The 19,850-nt window shown below is 37.6% G+C and overlaps 1 protein-coding gene across 1 annotated transcript in view; it reads left to right on the top strand.

Moving 5' to 3' along the window:
- The window catches only part of MEIKIN (meiotic kinetochore factor), a 78,900-nt gene that overhangs the window by 41,305 nt on the left and 17,745 nt on the right, over nucleotides 1-19,850 (top strand). The window contains exons 9-11 of the mRNA XM_029941871.1: nucleotides 1,513-1,583; nucleotides 7,346-7,426; nucleotides 15,814-15,933. Coding sequence (XP_029797731.1) covers nucleotides 1,513-1,583; nucleotides 7,346-7,426; nucleotides 15,814-15,933 — 272 coding nt within the window. The remainder of the gene's footprint in view (nucleotides 1-1,512; nucleotides 1,584-7,345; nucleotides 7,427-15,813; nucleotides 15,934-19,850) is intronic.

The raw sequence follows: 19,850 nt of genomic DNA, 5'->3' as shown, positions 1-19,850 counted from the left end.
ATAGACATGCAACAAGAATGTAAATGGAGCACTTTAGCATTTAGAAGTAGCTATAACACAAGTTAGCAAGAGGTTAAATAAAGCAAGGATTGAGGACTGAGAATTGTCACAACCAAGACCTAACCTGGTCTTCCACCAGTGTCCTCCATCTTATCAAGTTTAGCTTAGCAAACTGGAAACATCGGGATTATTCTTGACACCTTCCTCTTTGTTACTTCCTAGACTTAATCTATTATCAAATCTTGGTACCAATTTTGTCTCTTACAGAGCTCTCAAACCCTACTTCCCTCTACTTTAGGAAATGAAGATGAGTGAAGTGATTAGCCTCAAGGTTGCAAGTTTTAGCAAGTAAAGATGCAGAAGGCTCAGTTAAATTTGAATTCAGATAAACAGCAAATAATTTTTAATATAATTACATCATAAGTATTGTATATGCTTGTACTATTACATGGAATATTCTTATACTAAAAATTGTTTGTTTATCTGAAATTCAAATTTAAATGGGTATCCTGTTTTGTATCTAGCAATCTAATTAGCCTCTGCAATGAGGCTGGGAATGTATAAGTATTATAGGCAGTCTTCACAAAGATCAGGATTTTGTATCTAAGAAGCTTGAGTTTTAACTTGGAAACTTTGGAAAAGGTTTAAGCAGATGATATTAGACTTGTATTTTAGGTATATAATATGGGCAGTGGAGTATAGAGGGACTAAATTGAAAAACTACTGAAATAATCTGAAGGGAAATCTCTTGTTGCCTTAAAGCAAGGTACTAGTGTCAAGAATAAAGAAAAGCCAAATTTGTAATACTAAGTACACATGCTAGGTAACTGGCACAAAACAGACAGTCAAGAGATTTTTGTTGCTTTGAACTGAGTCTTGAGAGCGGAAAAAAAAAAAATAGAAGAGTCAGGAATGAAGAGGAGGCATAAAAGGGACCAGAGGGAAAATGTTCTTGCTTGTTATACTGATATCCACTAACGTAGGGGAGGAAAGGTTTCTGCTCTTATTGGTGGGACCTAAAATCAGATTGCTGTGGGTTTGAGAGTAAGTAGGAGGAGAGGAGGTTATGTGAGTATGTGGACATGTTTGTGGATAAACGGAGAGAGGGACTGTAGTATGAAGATGGGTATTGGGTACAGATAAAGATTCTGGTAAGGTGAAAGAGTCCTGACTGTATTTTACATGCTGATAGAAAAGTTGCAGTAGAGAAGTTTCAGGAGACCCTGAAAATGCAGAAAGGTGGAAATGAAAAGATAATTAATGAAGAATTTTAATCACACACAACTTTCTCTATTAATTGAAAAGTAAATATTTTACATATAGCTTATTTACTTCTGTGAAACCTGGAGGTCTTATTTATAGCAAGTCAGATTATTCAACATATATTAAGTTTTTCTTCTGAAACTATTACAAAGATGCAAAGATTTTTTTTAAATTTGAGTTCTATTTTCAGTAATTATAGTTAAGGAGAGGTTAAATAATTAAAATATTGAAGTATCTTTTTCTTTACAGATAATGCAATTTGTGAAGTTTTACTTGCTGAGAAAACCTACCCTTCAGCCCCTGAAAAAACAAAGCAAAAAGCAAGTGTTAAAACAGAATTACTACATAAACTATAAATTCCATGAATATAGAGCATATTCTTAACTAATAGTTTTATAGGAATTATTTTTCAGTTATTTAAATCAATAATTTCAAACATTTTTTGAAAATAATAACTAATATTATTGTTACTTGAATACATATTCTCTATAGATTTAACAAAAGAGAATTAAAATTTACAGATTTTCCAAATTCCTTTTGGATAATTAGATGTCTATTAAACATTAATGTAAACTGCAAGTAAGACATTTCTGTGTAGCCAGGGCAGTGTTTTCTGCTGAGGTGTATTTGTGAGTTAGTAATTTAGTCCTAAAGTCTAGAGGTCTTTGGGGAGGAATTTGAATTTTGTTTTGTATGTAATAGGAGCTAGTATTTGAGTGACTATTCAATGCAAAGCATTATTCTAAGTAATTTCTATAAATTACATCTTTTCCTTATAGTATTCCTATCACCCAAGTCTTTTGTTTTCATTCTATCACCTAAGTTTTGTTTTGTTTTGTTTTCACCTATTTTATAGCTGTTAAAAAAATGAGATTTAGATATTAATTATTATGTTTGAAGAGTTTGTGGTGGGTCTTTCTGGATGTAACACCTGTTTTCTTTATTCTGCACTTTACTGTCACTGTATACATTGGGGGAGAAAACTGAAAAAGGGCAAGACTGTCAGTAGGAAGACTTTCTTACTATGAAGTTGCAAATATTTTAGGTGCAAGATTGTGGCAGCTTTGGGGTAGCTGGGTGGCTCAATCTGTTAAACGTCCAATTTGGGCCCAGGTTATGATTTCGTGATTCGTGAATTCAAGCCCTGCATCTCTGCTGTCAGCTCAGAGCCCACTTGGGATCCTCTGTCTCCCTCTCTCTCTGTCCCTCCCCTGCATGCACTCCCTCAAAAAAAGAAAAGAAAAGAAAAAGATTGTGGTGGCTTTGACTAGGATATTTTGTAGGAGAGATAGAGAAGTATGCATGGATTCAAGATAGTGTTGCCGTCAGAGCTCATGAATCAGATATAGAGGGTAAAGGAATGAGAGGTGTTAAGCAGGTTTGGTGGATAAAGGTGCTATTTAGTGTGATAGGAAAGGCAGGAAGTTTGAGGGCACATGAAAATGCAAGGGAAGAACCATTGGCTCTAACTCTGCAGGTTAGGAAAACAAGAGAAGTGTACAATGTTTTAAATTCATAGAAATAGATGAAAGCACTTGAGAAAAAATGAATATCTACCAAATGAGGAAAAGACAAGGGTCTGGGATCTTTCCTTGGAAAGCTTTGTAGTCGAGTACAAAAGTAAGAGTGGACAGAGAAAAGGAGGAAAAGAAACAGAATAAGGTACAACAGAAGCCAAGAGAGGAGAACATTTAGTCCTAAAATGGGGATTAGTTAACAATTCTGAATGTTATTTGGGATCCTAGGGTTATCAAGAACTTTGTAAAAGTGGAGGTCTTCAAGTTTCTGGTCTAACATGTAAGGAACTTAGAAGTCACCTGTCTTAACAAGTAAAAAGCTGAACAAAGTGAAAAATAAACAACTCTTTTCAGGTATATCAGAAAAATTAAGGTCATAGGCCAAAGTGCTACCCTAAAACTTGGAAATACAGATGAGCAGATACAGAGAATCAATGCTTACTGCAACAGAAATGTGTGAGCAGAAACCTCCCTGAGAACCAGTGCTGGAATGGGAGTCAGTGCTGGGGGGATAGGTGAGTTGCTGGAGGCTCAGTGAGGAGAACGCTGAGAGTTAAAAACTCAAGAGGAACACAGTCATCTGGGGGCCTCAATTCTTTTATGAGTTTTACCTCTAGGAGGGGCCTCTACCAAATCCTCACAATAAATATCAAAGAAAAATCCCCTCATGCTTTTAGTAGTGGGAAGGGAAAAAGAACCATTTTGAAATACACTAGAGTATTCTGTTCTTTTTTGTTCTTTTTTTAAATTTTTATTTATTTTGAAATAGAGAGAAACTGTGAGCAGGGAGAGGGCCAGAGAAGAGAGTGACATAATCATGAGTAGCTAGAGAAATGCTGAAGAGTTGCCAATCTGTGGCTACTCCTTTTGAGTTTGTGGGGACTTTGATATGCCAGATTGCATGGTTTTCGGAGCACTCAGCTGCAGTGGAGGTGCAGAGGACACTGATGTCAGGAGCCATCTAGGGCTGGGGGTTTGTCAGACCTGTGATAAAAGGGATCAGAAAGCAATTACAAGGGTGCATGGTGGTAGACAAGGAAGGAATAAGATAGGAGAAGGGTAATGTATTAAGATAAAATGGTAGGATCAGTAAATTGGAAATTTCAATGAGGGGGAAGTTTTTTTCATGAAGATGATTGAACATGGGTTGGAAGAATATAAGAAACTATTCAGATTGATAATTCTGTGCTTTCTGTTAATGGTAAGAGCTATGTTTTATCACAGAGTGACTAAAATACCATAAGGCAAAAAGGTTATTGAAAATGCAGAGGTTAAGCAACTGGAAGGCCAGTTAGTTAGATGAGTTACCAACTTGCGTGATGAAACTGCTGAGAATGGTGACAGGAGAGAAAAAGCTGTTTGCTTGGTACACGTGAGAGAAGCAAGTCAGTAGATGCCAGTAAATACCTCACTGTTTGCTTCCTTGTTCTTCCCTTCGCTTAGAATGAACCTTATGGCTCCTTGGCTTCCTTTCTTTCCCTCCCTGGTCTCTACCATTGTGTATGTTCCCTCAGCCCCAACTGAAACTACTATCATTCATTCGGGACCCAACTCAAATTTCACCTCCTCAGTTATGCTGAATATATATACACTGAGAATACTGTGTTGGACAAGTTATACAGGACACTGATCTGTCTGCAGTTTGCAGCACAGGCATTGATGGGTAAAGGAACATGCTTTCTTGTAGTTGCAGCGTCCTGATGTCTTAGAGAGTACTTTTGGCTTATTAAATGAGGATAATCTCATAATATATATATTTATATAAATATGTTTGATGTTTTCTCTAAAATTTAGTTTTAACTATTGAAAGGTAGATAGATTTCATTATTATTTGTTTTCATGGAACACTATTTGAGAGACATTACCTTAAATGTAGTAGGGAAATTTTTGAATTGTAGATTTCTTTTTTTTTAATGTTTATTTATTTTTGAGAGAAAGAAAAAGAGAGTGTGTGAACAAAGGAGGGGCAGAAAGAGAGGGAGACACAGAATCCAAAGCAGGCTCCAGGCTCTGAGCTGTCAGCACAGAGCCCAATGCAAGGCTCAAACGCTTGTACCTTGAGATCATGACCTGGGGCAAAGTCAGATGCTTAACTACTGAGCCACATAGGTGCCCCTAGTTGTGTGTATTTCAAACTGTTTTGTCTTTCAAGAGATTTTATTTGTAAATATGTAGAAAACTTTACTTTTTTAAACATTTATCTTTAAATTGAAAACTCTTTTTAAGTTGAGAAAATAAGAAAAGAATTATATATATAATATTTATGATTGATATATATACCTTATTTTATTAGTAATAATTATAACATTTATATTACAGTAAAATAAGACATCTGAGAAGTGCTGCAAATAATTTTATAGTGTATTTCATGATTATGGAGTGTTTTTCATGATTATGAATTTATTTCAGCCTGAAGAAGATCCTGAACCTACAGATAAAAAATGTCAAACAAAGTTAAGTTCTCGTCATCTAAAAATGGAGATTTCATCATCTCACCAGAGGTCTGTTACTGAAACCAATGCAGATAACTCAGTTTCTAAAGTTCTGTTGCCTCATCCCCTAGAACCTGCATTGGTAAGCATTGGCCTTCTATTAACTAATTCTTGAAAAGCCTATATCAAGGAAATGTACTTATTGGGAAGATTTAGATGTACATAATTGTAAATATACATAATTGGTAATAAACATAATTTGTTAACAAATCTATACATAATTGTTAATATACATAATTTGTTAACGAATCTAGGAGAAAAATTCAGAGTGCTTTATATTTATAGCGTATGCAGGCACATTTTTTTTAATGGATTGATAGTTAACAGTTGTATCTCTTGGGACCATGGGGAAATAGATATTCAGACAGAATTAAGAGTACGAGTGGTGTGCTGGAGGGGGTAATAGCTGAGAAAGGAACATGGGGAGAGCAATATTGGGCAGGAATAATCTCAGCTCTCATTGCACATGTGCCAGAAGCTTTCCCAGTAAGGAGGTCTGGAGCAAAGGTTATGTATTACAGGATTCTTATATTGGGCTTCTAGGCTCAAACATTGGCTGAAGGTTACCGGAGAAGATGATGGCCTCACCTGGAAAGTAAAGCAGATTCCAGAGAAGTTGGAAGGGTTGGCGGGTGAGGCCAGACGCTGTCAGCTAACTGCACTCTTTGCAGTAGAACAGCGGGTTCTCTGTTCAAGAAGGTGTGGACAGAGCACCTCCGTGGCAGCCACAATAATAAATACTACCTATCATTGAATACCTCCTAGTCTGCAGGCACTGTAGGTTCTCTTCACATGTATTATTCGTAACCTTTGCACAGCAATCCCTAGGGGTAGAATGATCCCATCAAACCCTTTCCCAGATGAAGAAAGATTAAATAGCTAATGAATTCAAGAGCTGACAGTGTACCAGCTAAATATATATAAAATTTTTGATAAAAATTTTCCTAATAAACAATCCCATCTTACATCTTGAACAAAAAACTATTTTAAGAGATTTTTAAGCCAGAAAGGAAAGGAAGAGTGAAAGAAAGGAGGAAAGAAAGAAAAAAGAAACCTAACACAAACTTGCCTATGATGTTCAAGTTCCAACTCTTAGTTTGTGTTCCAAAGTTGGCAGCATATAATAAACACCTATTCAAAGAGATTTATCAGAGGGACTAGTTGTTTCATGGAATCCAACAGTTGAAAAGACAACTAATTGCTAGAAATAAAATGATCTGTCTTCTGTCTTTTTTAATATCTCTGTCACTCTGTTTTGCAGCTCTGCCTCTCTGCCTGTTTGTTTTTGCCTTCCCTGATTTTTGTCTCTTAGTCTCAAGTTCTTTCTTTGTCCTGTCTCTGTCTTGATCTCTCTCCAATTGTCTTCTCTATCTCTGACTCTGTTTCTCTGTCAATTTCTTGCTGTTCATAGTTTGTTGGTCTCTATCTTCTTCATCCTTCTCCCTTCCTCTCTCTTCTCGGTCTTTTTCTCTTTTTTCTTCCTCTCTCTTAACTCTTCATTCACCCTCTCTCCCTTTCCTCCTCTCCCCATTTCCTCCCTCCCGCATTCCACACTTAAACTTTTAGGTCTCTGATCCTTTCTCTTGCTCTCTCACTCTCTCTTGATTTGTCCACCTGTCTCTCTCTGTCTCTGCTTCTTTGCATCTTCAAAAACCAGTTATCCTTATTACACATTTTAACAGGTTTATAAATAACTTGTAATGCCTTTCCATAAAAAGTAAAATAATATACTATGAATTAAACAAGTGCTAAAAGTAAAAGACTTTTCTTAGCATTAAAAAAGATAATCAAAGCACCACTTCTTAGTTCAAATCTTAAATTAGCTTTCCTTTTGAAGTTAATAGTGATTTCACCAAAAGTATTCTTGTATAGTTCTTGTCCTACATAGAGTTCTCTTAGGAGTTTCTTGACCTAGCTCAAGCCAGAAAAATTTTTTAGTTAATTAGCACATTAAAATTTTATTAGTCTGACACATTATGATCTAGTCTACTAATTTGATATTGTATTTTTACTGTATTAAATTAGTTTTTTTCTTTCTGCTATTCAATCCCCTATTTCACGAAACATTTATAGAGTACAAATTCTAGTACTCCTGATAAGAAAAGCAGAGGCCTCTTAACAAGTACTCCATCTTCGCAAGCTGCTGATTTAGTGGTAAGTATTAGCATGTGGCCCTTGTATCTATTTTCTGGTTCTCCCTTCTCCCTGTTATTCTATTTGTGTCACACCAGGGGAATTTTATACATATGGAATGTTGTCTGTGGTATTCTGTTGTATAAACATGCTTTTGCTAGAAGTACTCTATACACTGCTATACATGAAGGAAAAATTAGATTTTTTTAATTTTTTAATTGTGGTAAAAATATATGTAACATGAAATTTACCATTTTAACTGTTTTAAACTGTACAGTTTAAGGACGTACACTTATATTGCTATTCAACGATCACTTTTTTCATCCAGAACTTTTTTCTTCTTGCAAAACTGAAACTCCACTACCTAGTAGTGCATTTGCTGGATTGTAAGATAGTTTTTTAAATTTTTTGAGGAACCTCCATACTGTTTTCCACCATGCCTGAACCAGTTTGCATTCCCATCAGTAGTGCAAAAGAGTTTCTCTTTTTCCACATCGCCAACATTTGTTTCCTGAGTTGTTAATTTTAGTCAGTCTGACTGGTGTGAGGTGGCACCTCATTGTGGTTTTGATTTGTATTTCCCTGATGATGAGTGATGTTGAACATCTTTTCATGTGTATCTGTATATATACTGCATCTTTTTTATCCATTCATCCATTGAAGGACATTTGGGCTCTTTCCATACTTTGGCTATTGTCGATAGTGTTGCTATAAACATTAGGGTGCATGTGTCTCTTTGAAATAGCATACCTGTATCCCTTGGATAAATACCTAGTAGAGCAATTGCTGGGTCATAGGGTAGTTCTATTTTTAATTTTTTGAGGAACCTCCATACTGTTTTCCAGAGTGGCTGCATTAGTTTGGATTCCCACCAGCAGTGCAAAAGAGATCCTCTTTCTCCACATGCTCTCCAACATCTGTTGTTGCCTGGGTTGTTAATTTTAGCCAGTCTGACTGGGGTGAGGTGGTATCTCATCGCGATTTTGATTTGTATTTCCCTGATGATGAGTGACTTTGGGTATCGTTTCATGTGTCTGTTGGCCATCTAGATGTCTTCTTTGTACAAGTGTCTATTCATGTCTTTAGCTCATTTCTTTACTGGATTATTTGTGTTTTGGGTGTTGAGTTTGATAAGTTCTTTATAGATTTTGGAAACTAACCCTTTCTCAGATATGTCATTTGCAAATATATTCTTCCATTCTGTTGGTGCCCTTTCATTTTGCTGATTGTTTCCTTCACTGTGCAGAAGCTTTTTATTTTGATGAGGTCCCAATAGTTAAGTTTTGCTTTTGTTTCTCTTGCCTCCAGAGACGTGTTGAGTAAGAAGTTACAGAAGCCAAAGTGAAAGAGGTCTTGTTTGCTTTCTCCTTGAGGATTTTGATGGCTTACTCTCTTACATTTAAGTCTTTCATCCATTTTGAATTTATCATTGTGTATGGTGTAAGAAATTGGTCCAGGTTCATTCTTCTGCATGTTGCTGTCCAATTTTCCCAGCACCACTTCCTGAAGTCTTTATTCCATTGAATATTCTTTCCTGCTTGGTCAAAGAGGAGTTGGCCATACATTTGTGGGTCCATTTCTGGTTCTCTATTTTATTCCATTGACCTGAGTGTCTGTTTTTGTGCCGGTACCATACTGTCTTGATGAGTACAGCTTTGTAATACTTGAAGCCCGAATTGTGATTCCTCCTGCTTTGGTTTTCTTTTTCAAGATTGGTTTGACTATTCAGGGTCTTTTCTGGTTCCATACAAATTTTAGGATTGTTTATTCTAGCTCTGTGAAGAATGCTAGTGTTATTTTGATATGGGTTGCATTGAATATGTAGATTGCTTTGGATAGTATTGACATTTTAACAATATTTGATTTTCCTATCCAGGAGCATGGGATATTTTTCCATTTTTTTGTTTGTGTCTTCTTCAATTTCTTTCATAAGCTTTCTAGTTTTTAGTGTATAGACTTTTTACTTCTTTGATTAGAATTTTTCCTAGGTATTTTGTGGTTTTTACTGCAATTGTAAATAGGATAAATTCCTTGATTTTTCTTTCTGTTGCTTCATTGTTGATGTATAGAAATACAACCAATATCTGTGCATTGATTTTATATCCTGCCACTTGGTTGAACTCATGGATCAGTTCTAGAAGTTTTTTGGTGGAATCTTTTGGGTTTCCCATATCATGGAAATGGTATCATGTCATCTGTGAAGAGTGAAAGATTGACTTCTTCCTGGTCGATTTGGATGCCTTTTATTTCTTTGTGCTGTCTGATTGCTGAAGTTAAGACTTCCAATACTATGTTGAATAATGTTGGTGAGAATGGACATCCCTGTCTTATTCCTGGCCTTAGGGGGGAAGCTCTCAGTTTTTCCTCATTGAAGATGACATTAGCATTGAGTCTTTCATATATGGCTTTCATGATCTCAAGGTATGATCCTTCTATCATTATCTTAAAGGTGTTTTTTTTTTTATCAAGAAAGGATGCTGTATTTTGTCAAATGTTTTCTCTGCATCTTTTGAGAGGATCATGTGGTTCTTGTCCTTTATTTTATTGATGTGATGAATCACATTGATTGTTTCGTGGTTATTGAACCAAGCCTGTATCCAGGTATAAATACCACTTGGTCATGGTGAATAAATTTTTTACTGTATTGTTGGATCTGGTTGGCTAATATCTTGTTGAGGATTTTTGCATCATGTTCATCAGGGAGATTGGTCTGTAGTTATTCATTTTAGTGGGTCTTTGGTTTTGGAATCAAGGTAATTCTGGATTCATAGAAAGGGTTTGGAAGTTTTCCTTCCATTTCTATTTTTTGGAACAGCTTCAACAGAATAGGTGTTAACTCTTCCTTAAATGTTTGGCAGAATTCCCCTGGAAAGCAATGTGGCCCTGGACCTCTGTTTTTTGGAAAATTTTTGAATACTAATTCAATTTCTTTACTGGTTCTGGTCTGTTCAAAGTTTCTATTTCTTCCTGTTTCAGTTTTTGTAGTTTATATATCTTTCTAGGAATTTGTCCATTTCTTCCACATTGCCCATTTTATTGGCATATAATTGCTTATAATATTCTCTTATTATTGATTTTATTCATGCTGTGTTGGTTGTGATCTTCCCTCTTTCATTCTTGATTTTATTTATTTGGGTCCTTTCCTTTTGCTTTTTGATCAGACTGGCTAGTGGTTTATCAATTTTGTTAATTCTTTCAAAGAACCAGCTTCTGGTTTCGTTGATTTGTTCTACGGGGTTTTTTTTGTTTGTTTGTTTTTTGGTTTTTTGTTTTTTGGTTTTTTGTTTGTTTTTGATAGCATTGATTTCTGCTCGGATCTTTACTATTTCCTGTCTTCTTCTGGTTTGGGGTTTTATTTGCTGTTCTTTTTCCAGCTCTTTGAGGTGTAAGGTTAGGTTGTGTATATGAGACCTTTCTTCCTTCTTTAGGAAGGCCTGGATTGCTACATACATCCCCTTTATGACTGCCTTTACTACATCCCGGAGATTTGGGACTGTGGCATTATCATTTTCATTGGCTACTATGTACTTTTTAATTTCCTCTTTAACTTCTTGGTTAACCCATTCATTCTTTAGTAGGATGTTCTTTAGTCTCCAAGTATTTGTTATCTTTCTAAATTTTTTCTTGTGGTTGATTTCAAGTTTCATAGCATTATGGTCTGAAAATATGCACAGTATGATCTCGATCTTTCTGTACTTGTTGAGGGCTGACTTATGTTCCAGTATGTAATATATTCTGGAGAACGTTCCATGTGCACTGGAGAAGAATGTATATTCTTCTGCTTTAGGATGAAATGTTCTGAATATGTCTGTTAAATCTGTCTATTCCAGTGGTTCATTCAAAGCCATTGTTTCCTTGTTGATTTTCTCTTTAGACAATCTGTCCATTGCTGTAAGCAGGGTGTTGAAGTCCCCTACTATTATGGTATTATTATCAGTGAGTTTCTTTATATTTGTGATTAATTGATTTATATATTTGGGTGCTTCCACATTTGGAGCTAAATGTTTACAATTGTTATATCTTGTTTGTGGATAGACCCCTTAATTATGATATAATGCCCTTCTTCATCTCTTGTTACAGTCTTTATTTTAAAGTCTAGATTGTCTGATATAAGTATGGCTACTCTGACTTTCTTTTGTCAACCATTAGCGTGATGCTTTTCCATCCCCTTAATTTCAATATATGGTGTCCTTAGGTCAAAAGTGGGTCACTTGTGGGGCACCTGGGTGGCTTAGTTGGTTAAGCGTCTGACTTTAGCTTGGGTCATGATCTCATGGTTCGTGGGTTCAAGCCCTGTGTCAGGCTCTGTGCTGACAGCTAGCTCAGAGCCTGGAGCCTTCTTCGGATTCTGTGTCTCCCTCTCTCTCTGACCCTCCCCTGCTCGCGCTCTCTCTGTCTCTCAAAAATAAATTTTAAAACATTAAAAAAATTAGGGGCACCTGAGTGGCTCAGTCAGTTAAGCCTCCGACTTCGGCTCAGGACAGATCTCACATTCGTGGGTTCGAGCCCCGCGTCAGGCTCTGTGCTGACAGCTAGCTCAGAGCCTGGAGCCTGTTTCAGATGCTGTGTCTCCTTCTCTCTCTGACCCTCCCCCTCTCATGCTCTGTCTCTTCTGTATCAAAAATAAATAAAGCATTAAAAAATAAATAATAAAACATTAAAAAAATTAAAAAAAATAAAGTGGGTCACTTGTAAATGGCAGGTAGATGGATCTTATTTTCTAGTCTTTGTTGCTTTTGATCTTTTTTTTTTTTTTTTGGCCTTTTCTTCCCTCAGAGAGTGCCCCTTAAAATTTCTTGCAGAGTGGTGTAGTGGTCACGAACTCCTTTAATTTTTGTTTATCTGGGAAACTTTTAATTTCTCCTTCTATTTTGAATGACAGCCTTGCTGGATAAAGAATTCTTGGCTGCATATTTTTCTGATTCAGCACATTGAATATATCCTGCCATTCCTTTCTGGCCTGCCAAGTTTCTGTGGATAGGTCTGCTGCAAACCTGATCTGTCTTTCCTTGTAAGTTAAGGACTTTTTCCCCCTTGCTGCTTTCATGATTCTTTCTTTGTGTGTGAATTTGACTGTGATATGCCTTGTTGATGGTTGGTTTTTGTTGAGTCTTGTGGGAGCCTGTGTTTCCTGGATTTCGATGTCGGTGTCTTTCCCCAAGTTAGGAAAGTTTTCCACTATGATTTGCTCATATACCCCTTTTCTTTCTCTTCATCTTCTGGGACCCCTATGATTCTGGTGTGTTCCTTTCTAATGAGTCACTAGTTTCTCTTATTCTTAAATCGTGGTCTTTTGCTTCATTAGTCTCCATAAGTTTCTCCTCTATATTGCTGATTCGCTGCTCTGCCTCATTCATCCTTGCTGCTGTGGCATCCATTCAAGTTTGCAGCTCAGTTATAGCATTTTTTAAATTTCATCCTGACTAGCTTTTACTTCTTTTATCTTCATAGAGAGGGATTCCAATCTGTTTTCCACCCCAACTAGTATTCTTATTATCGTGATTCTAAATTCTGCTTCAGACATCTTGCTTGTATCTGTGTTGGTAAGTCTCTGACTGTCATTTCTTTCTGCTCTTTCTTTTGAATTCCTTCATTTCATCATTTTGAAGGAAGAAAAGGAATTAACAAGGTAAAATATTAAAATGAAAAAATTGAAAATAACACATACACACACACACACACACAAAATCAAATAAATGATGCTAGATCCTAGGTGTGTTTTGGTTTGGTTATTGAAAGGAGATTGATTGATTAGAGAAAAAGGGGAAAAGAAAAAAGAAAAAAAAAAAGGAAAACCTTTGAAAATTTGAGAAAATGAGTACAACGAAATAGAATAAATTGAAATGTTGGAAGTAAAATAGAATTTGTAAATTTTATAGGAAAGTAAAAAATTAGAAAAAAAGATTTTTTTTTTTTATTGAGAGACAGAGAGAGACAGCTGGAGCAAGGGAGGGTCAGAGAAAGAGGGAGACACAGAATCCGAAACAGGCTCCAGGCTCTGAGCTAGCTGTCAGCACAGAGCCCGACGCGGGGCTCGAACCCACGAACCGTGAGATCTGACCTGAGCCGAAGCCGGTTGCTTAACTGACTGAGCCACCCAGGCGCTCCTAGAAAAAAAGATTTTTAATAAAAGTTGAAAATAAAAATAATTTTTTTCTCTTTCTGTATTCACGTAAAGGAAACAAAAAAGAAAGTAAAAAAGAGAAAGAAAATTGAATAGATGGACCAGTGAACAGACTGAAATATGATTGATGTTACATTGTTTTCCCCTAGGAGTCAAACTATGAAGCACTTTGTAGTCCGTTCTCTGAATAGGCAGAGAGATTTATGGTGTTCATGAAGAGCCAGGTTGGCTCAGGTGGGTGGGGCTTAGTTTAATGGCCCTCATCTCCACTAGATGGCGCTGCTTAGCTTTCTGAGGTATATTGTTGTGGTGCCTGTAGGTGTCTGTGCGCATGTGTGGGAGGGCTCCAAATGGTATTACCCAGCTACCCAGTTTCTAGTATCAGAGCTCTGTGCTCTCCCTGACCAGCAGTTGCACACATGTCTTTTGTTTCCAGCTTCCATCCGCTTCCCGCTTTACACTGTCCATGACCAAGCCATCAGGTTGCCAGGCAGTGCCTCCCTTCTGAGTTTTATCTCAGATATGGCTGTGTTTCTCGACCCCTCACTTCTGAGGGACTGTGGCTTTGACCTGCTCATATCCTCCAGGGCAGGGTCTTACCAAGCAGTGGCCTCCTGAACTGCGAGATCATTACCTGAACCACTTAACCAACTGAGCCACCCAGGCACCCCAGCTGTTTTTTCAATAATGGCCATTCTCATGGGTATGAGACAGTATCTCAATGTTTTGACTTCTATTTTCCTTTATGGCTAGTGACGTTGAGCATCTCTTTACGTGCTTATTTGCCACTTGTGTATCTTCCTTTGAGACATGTCTTTTCCAAGTCCATTGCTCATTTTTTAATCAACTTATTCTTGTTGAGTTGTAGGACTTTTTTGTTTGTTCTTGCTCTCTGAAAAATGCAGGTGGTATTTGGTAGGGATTGCATTAAATGTGTGGATTGCTTTGGGTAGTATAGACATTTTAACAATGCTTGTTCTTCCAGTCTAGGAGCATGGAATGCTTTTCCATTTCCTTGTGTCCTTTTTAATTTCTTTCATGAGTGTTTTATACTTTTCAGAATATACATCTTTTACCTCTTTAGTTAGGTTTATTCCCTGATATCTTATTTTTGATGCCATTGGAAATGGGATTGATTCCTTGAATTCTTTTTCTTCTGCTTTGTTATTGGTGTATAGAAATACAAGAGATTTCTGCACATCGATTTTCTATCCTGCAACTTTGCTGAATTCATTTATTCTAGCAATTTTTTGGTGGAGTCTTTCAGATTTTCTACCTAGAGCTGTTTTGGGCTTTTTTTAATGTTTATTCTTTTTTAAAAATTTTTTATTTATTTTTGAGAGAGACAGACAGCACTAGCAGGGGAGGGTCAGAGAGAGAGGGAGACATATCTGAAGCAGGCTCCAAGCTCTGAGCTGTCAGCACAGAGCCTGTTGTGGAGGTGAAGCTCAGGAACCATCAGATTGTCATCCAAGCTGAAGTCAGACGCCCAACTGACTGAGCCACCTAGGTGCCCCTGTTTATTCGATAAATTTTTTTTAAATTTTATTTATTTCTGAGAGAGAGACAGAGATGCAGCATGAGTGGGGAAGGGGTGGAGAGAAACGGAGACGTAGACTCTGAAGCAGGCTCCAGGTTCCAAGGTGTCAGCACAGAGCCCAATGTGGGGCTCGAACTCACAAACTGGGAGATCATGACCTAAGCTGAAGTCAGTTGCTTAACTGACTGAGCCATCCAGGTATCCCTACTGTGGGGTTTTTAAAAACAGCTTTATTGTGGGGTGCCTGGGTGGCTCAGTTGGTTGAGTGTCCGACTTCAGCTCAGGTCATGATCTCACACTCTGTAGGTCAGAGCCCCGCATCTGAGCTGACAGCTCAGAGCCTGGAGCCTGCTTTGGATTCTGTGTCTCCTTCTCTTTCTGCCCCTCCCCCGCTTGCGCTCGTGTGCAGTCTCTCTCTTTCTCTCTCTCTCAAAACTAAAGCAACATTAAAAAAATTAAAAATAAAAACAGCTTTATTGAGATACAATTCACAAGCCATACAATTTACCTATTTAGAGTGTGAAATTCACTGTTTTTTAGTATATTCACAGATGTTTGCAGTCATCACCACAGTCAATTTTAGAATCTTTTTATCACTTTAGGAACTCAATACTTTTTCACAAGAAAATGTTCCTAACATGATAGTATTTCAACTTCAAGTACATAAAAATAATTGCTTTTGCAACACTTCTGCAACACTGCAACACTTCACTTCTATAAAAGTAATATATATATTTTTTATAGATTGATTTGTCTTCAGTGCAGAGAGCATCTTTTGGAGAACTATTTCCAAATGTCAGCAGTTATGTTAATTCAAATGAAATTGTTCCTATGTCAAGTTTGCAAGAAAATGTTTCAAATGAGGTTAGTATTTTTAATTTTTCCTTCAGTTACTGAAATTATTACTATCATATTAGAGTCTTTGTATATGAGATACTCTAAGAAATCTGTAGCTCCTTTGTAGCTAACATAATCTACATGCAGAGGCAGCTATCAGTACAATTGTAAATAAAGGATATTAGGCTGCCGCAGTCAGAACACTTTGCATAGTCATGACTTGGGGTTATTAAACAACTAGAGGAAACAGTATTAACCTACTTTGATCCCAAACACCATTTTCATCTGTATGTAAAAATTGTGGTCACCAATTTCATTGTGCTAGAATGAATACACAGAAATATTATGCTTTATTATGAAAGAAGACATAAAACTCATCAAACTAAGTGCCCTGGCGGTGGGAGTAGAGAGGAGATGAGCAGAAAAAGTGAAAACAGACAGTGGGGTGTGGAGACAGAGAGAGCCAGGGAGAAGGGGTGTGGGAGCAGACAGACAGAAGAAGGAGAGAGTAGGAGAAAGAGGCAGAGAGAAAGAAATAAAAAGGCCAAACTTTAGGGATCTGTAGTGGTGTAGTCTATCCAGATCTTTTCAGTGAGACGCTGGGGTGAGGATGGGAATCCAGATGGTGGGGAGAAAGCTGGTGATGAGATTGTGAAGGGAAATCAAGGCCCAGATCTCAAAGGGTCTTTAATACGAATTAAACAATTTGGATCTTTTTCCTGAGAGAAGCCAACAAAGAATTGTGAACAAGGGATGATATCATATGTCCTTCTGGCTCCAGGGGTGGAGAACAGATGATAAAAAGCTGAGACTAGAGGCAGTTAGAGGTATGATTTCCTGAGAGAGAAAGAAAATGTAGTGTAAGAGGCTGAAGGGAAGTAAAAATAGATTGAAATAGGGACTTGGAGTGGAAGAAGTAGGGATACACAAGACTAAAGCATGTTATATCAAGAGGCAAGGTGAAATAGGAGACTTTGACCTTTTCAAAAAGCATTTTATGGGTTGCCTAGTCAGCTGAGTGTCCGACTCGTAATTTCATCTTAGGTCATGCTCCCAGTGATTGAGCCCTGCATCAGGCTCCACGCTAAGTGTAGTCTGCTTAAGATTCTTTCTCTCTCTTTCCATTTCTCCCTCTCTCCCACTTGCTCACTCTCTCTCTTTAAAATAAAAAAGGAGTGCCTGGTTAGCTCAGTCGATTAAGCATCTGACTTTAGCTCAGGTCATGATCTCACGGTTCATGGGTTCAAGCCCCACATTGGGCTCTGTGCTGATGCTCAGAGCCTGGAGCCTGCTTTGGATTCTGTGCCCTCCTCTCTCTCTGCTCCTCCTCCACTTATGCTCTGTCTTTCTTTCTCTCAAAAGTAAAATTAACATAAAATAAAGTAAAATAAAATAAAATAATTTTAAAGCATCTTTATTGAGGAATAATTGACATGGAATAAACTGCACAATATTTAAAGTGTATAATTTGAGAGTTTTCACATATGTATGCAACTGTGAAAGCACCACCACAATTATATAATAAAAATATCTATCAACCCAAAAGTTTCCTCCTTCTGTTTCTTAATTTTGTCCTTCCTGCCCTTGCCCCCAAGCAACCTCTGATCTAGTCATGGTAATTTTAGATTGGTTTACATTTTTCTGGAGTTTTGGGGTCATTCAATTAAGAGAGTTGGAGAATTTTGGGTCTGGCATCTTTTACTTAGGATAATTAGTTTGAAATTCATTCATGTTGTTGAATGTATTGATAATTTCATCCATTTTAGTGATAAGTAGTATTCCATTGTGTGGTCTACAAAAGTTTATCCATTCACCCATTTATGGAATTTGTATTGTTTAGCTGCTAATTACTTTTGCATACAAGTATTTGTATTGACAAAAATTCTCTTCTTGATCACACTTTAGTTAGGCTCCTCTGAGCCCTCTTCTCAACTAGGCCTTGATGTTGGGCTTCTGTGTCCATCCTTGCAGAGCATAGTTTTAGCAAGAATTTTCTCAACTTACAGAGAACCTCCACCCTCGATATATGATCCCCTGGCCTGCCTCAGGCACCCAGGCCTATTAGGTCTAATTGGGTTCCTGGACCCACTTCCAAAGTGTGTGTGTGCATTGTGGGGCGCCCCACACCTCCCACAATACTCCTGTCATCAGCTGGGTGTTGTAGACTTCAGCTCCGTTCTGACACTACCCAAAGATATCATCAAATTCCACAGGTAAAGGGCTTAGTTTCATAAGACCACCCTCCGCTTCAGATGCCACTTACAAGTCTAAGTTGTTACCTCTGCTTCTCATCAACTGACTTTAAAAATCAGAGGTTCCCATGACACCCTCCTTAGATTCTATTAGTATTATTATAGTAGCTCACAGAACTTAAAGAAACATTTTACTTATTAGATTATTGGTTTATTATGAAAGAATATAACTCAGGAATAGCCACATGGAAGAAATGCATGGGACAAGGTATGGGGAAAGGGGAAAGAACTTCCAGGCTTTCCCCTCGGGCAGCACTCTCTCTGAGTCTCTGTTTGTTAATCAACCCAGATACTCTCTGAACCCTATCCTTGTGGGGTTTTATGGAAGCTATGTAACTAAACTACCATGAGTTTACACCTTGGTAAGTCACATGTAGAAATTACACCAGGAAGAATTGTCACACAAAGGAAACTTTGTTTGCAACAAATAAGGAAGTCATGGGGAGTAACTCCCAAAGCCATGACTCTCCAGAAATGGTGAATGGGTTCCTTTTACTTAGGGTTAGTGTGAATATTTAGGTAAGAGAGTTTTGTCATCATATGTGGAGACAGGAACGAGGTGGTGCATGCGACTTAAGGAAACAGGCTTGCACGTACCTCATATGTTATGTAAATGAGGCTTGTGCTCCTGCGTGGGCAGAGATTTTAGTGTTATAATGAGGTAAAGGTAACTGCCGATCACTGCGTGGGTCATTCCATAGTTTGTCTGTGCAAGCATGAGTGGGGGGCAGGGTGGTTATGCTCAAACTGGTCTGGGTGGTCTGGCCCCAGGAGCTCTTCTTCCAGGCAGTCATTCTTGCTTGAGGAGTAGTTTTGGTTTCCATCACAGGATGCTATGCCCCTTGGCTCTTTGTGTGTGTTAAGAGATAAAAGGGAAAAAAGAGCTTAAGAGAAGATGTGGGACAAGGGTTGGTGGGTACAAGCAGGTGAGCAGTAAAGGTCAGGTCTTAGAGTTTAGCTGATAACAGCTTCATTCTGTAGGTATGATTGATTAAATCACTGGCCGTTGGCTAAGGAGTAAACATCTAATCCCTCTCCCCTAGCTAGGTTATGGGGTGGGCCTAGAAATTCCAACCCTCTAATCCAAGGTTGATTCCCCTGGCAACCAGCCCCCATTCTTAGGTGCATTCTAAAAGGTTCATCACATTCACAAAAACACCTTTATTGCTGTTATCGCTTAGGGAAATCCAAAAGTTTTAGGAGCACTGTGCCAGCAATGGGGTCAAAAACCAAATTTATATTTCTTATTAAAAATCACAATATCACAGATCAGTTTAATGAAAATCTCCTTACCCTTGATGTCTCTTCATAGTAATTTTCCAACCACTGACTTCTCCATTCTGCTTGTTAGCTGTAAATCCCTTGCTGTATTTAGATTTGTGCCCTCTCTCTCTCCCCTATTGCAATACCCTATTATAATAGTCTTTTTTTGTTTTTGAAGTATGGTTGATCTACAAGGTTACATTAGTTTCAGCTGTACAACATAGTGAGCCCTGCATCTGGTTCTTGGCTCTCAGCGCAGAGCTGGCCTCAGATACTCTGTTCTGTTGATCTTTTGTCTATCTTTATGCAAGTACCACACAGTATTAAATAATGTGGCACTACAATAATTCTTGAAATTAGATAGTGTTAGCCCTCTAAATTTGTTCTTCTTTTTCAATTCTTTTGGCTATTCTAGGTCCTTTGCATGTC

Source organism: Suricata suricatta, chromosome 6 (genome assembly GCF_006229205.1).
Source record: "Suricata suricatta isolate VVHF042 chromosome 6, meerkat_22Aug2017_6uvM2_HiC, whole genome shotgun sequence".
In the NCBI taxonomy this organism is placed as follows: domain Eukaryota; kingdom Metazoa; phylum Chordata; class Mammalia; order Carnivora; family Herpestidae; genus Suricata; species Suricata suricatta.
The sequence above is the reverse complement of the archived record's forward strand: the minus strand, read 5'-3'. Positions and strand labels throughout refer to the sequence as shown.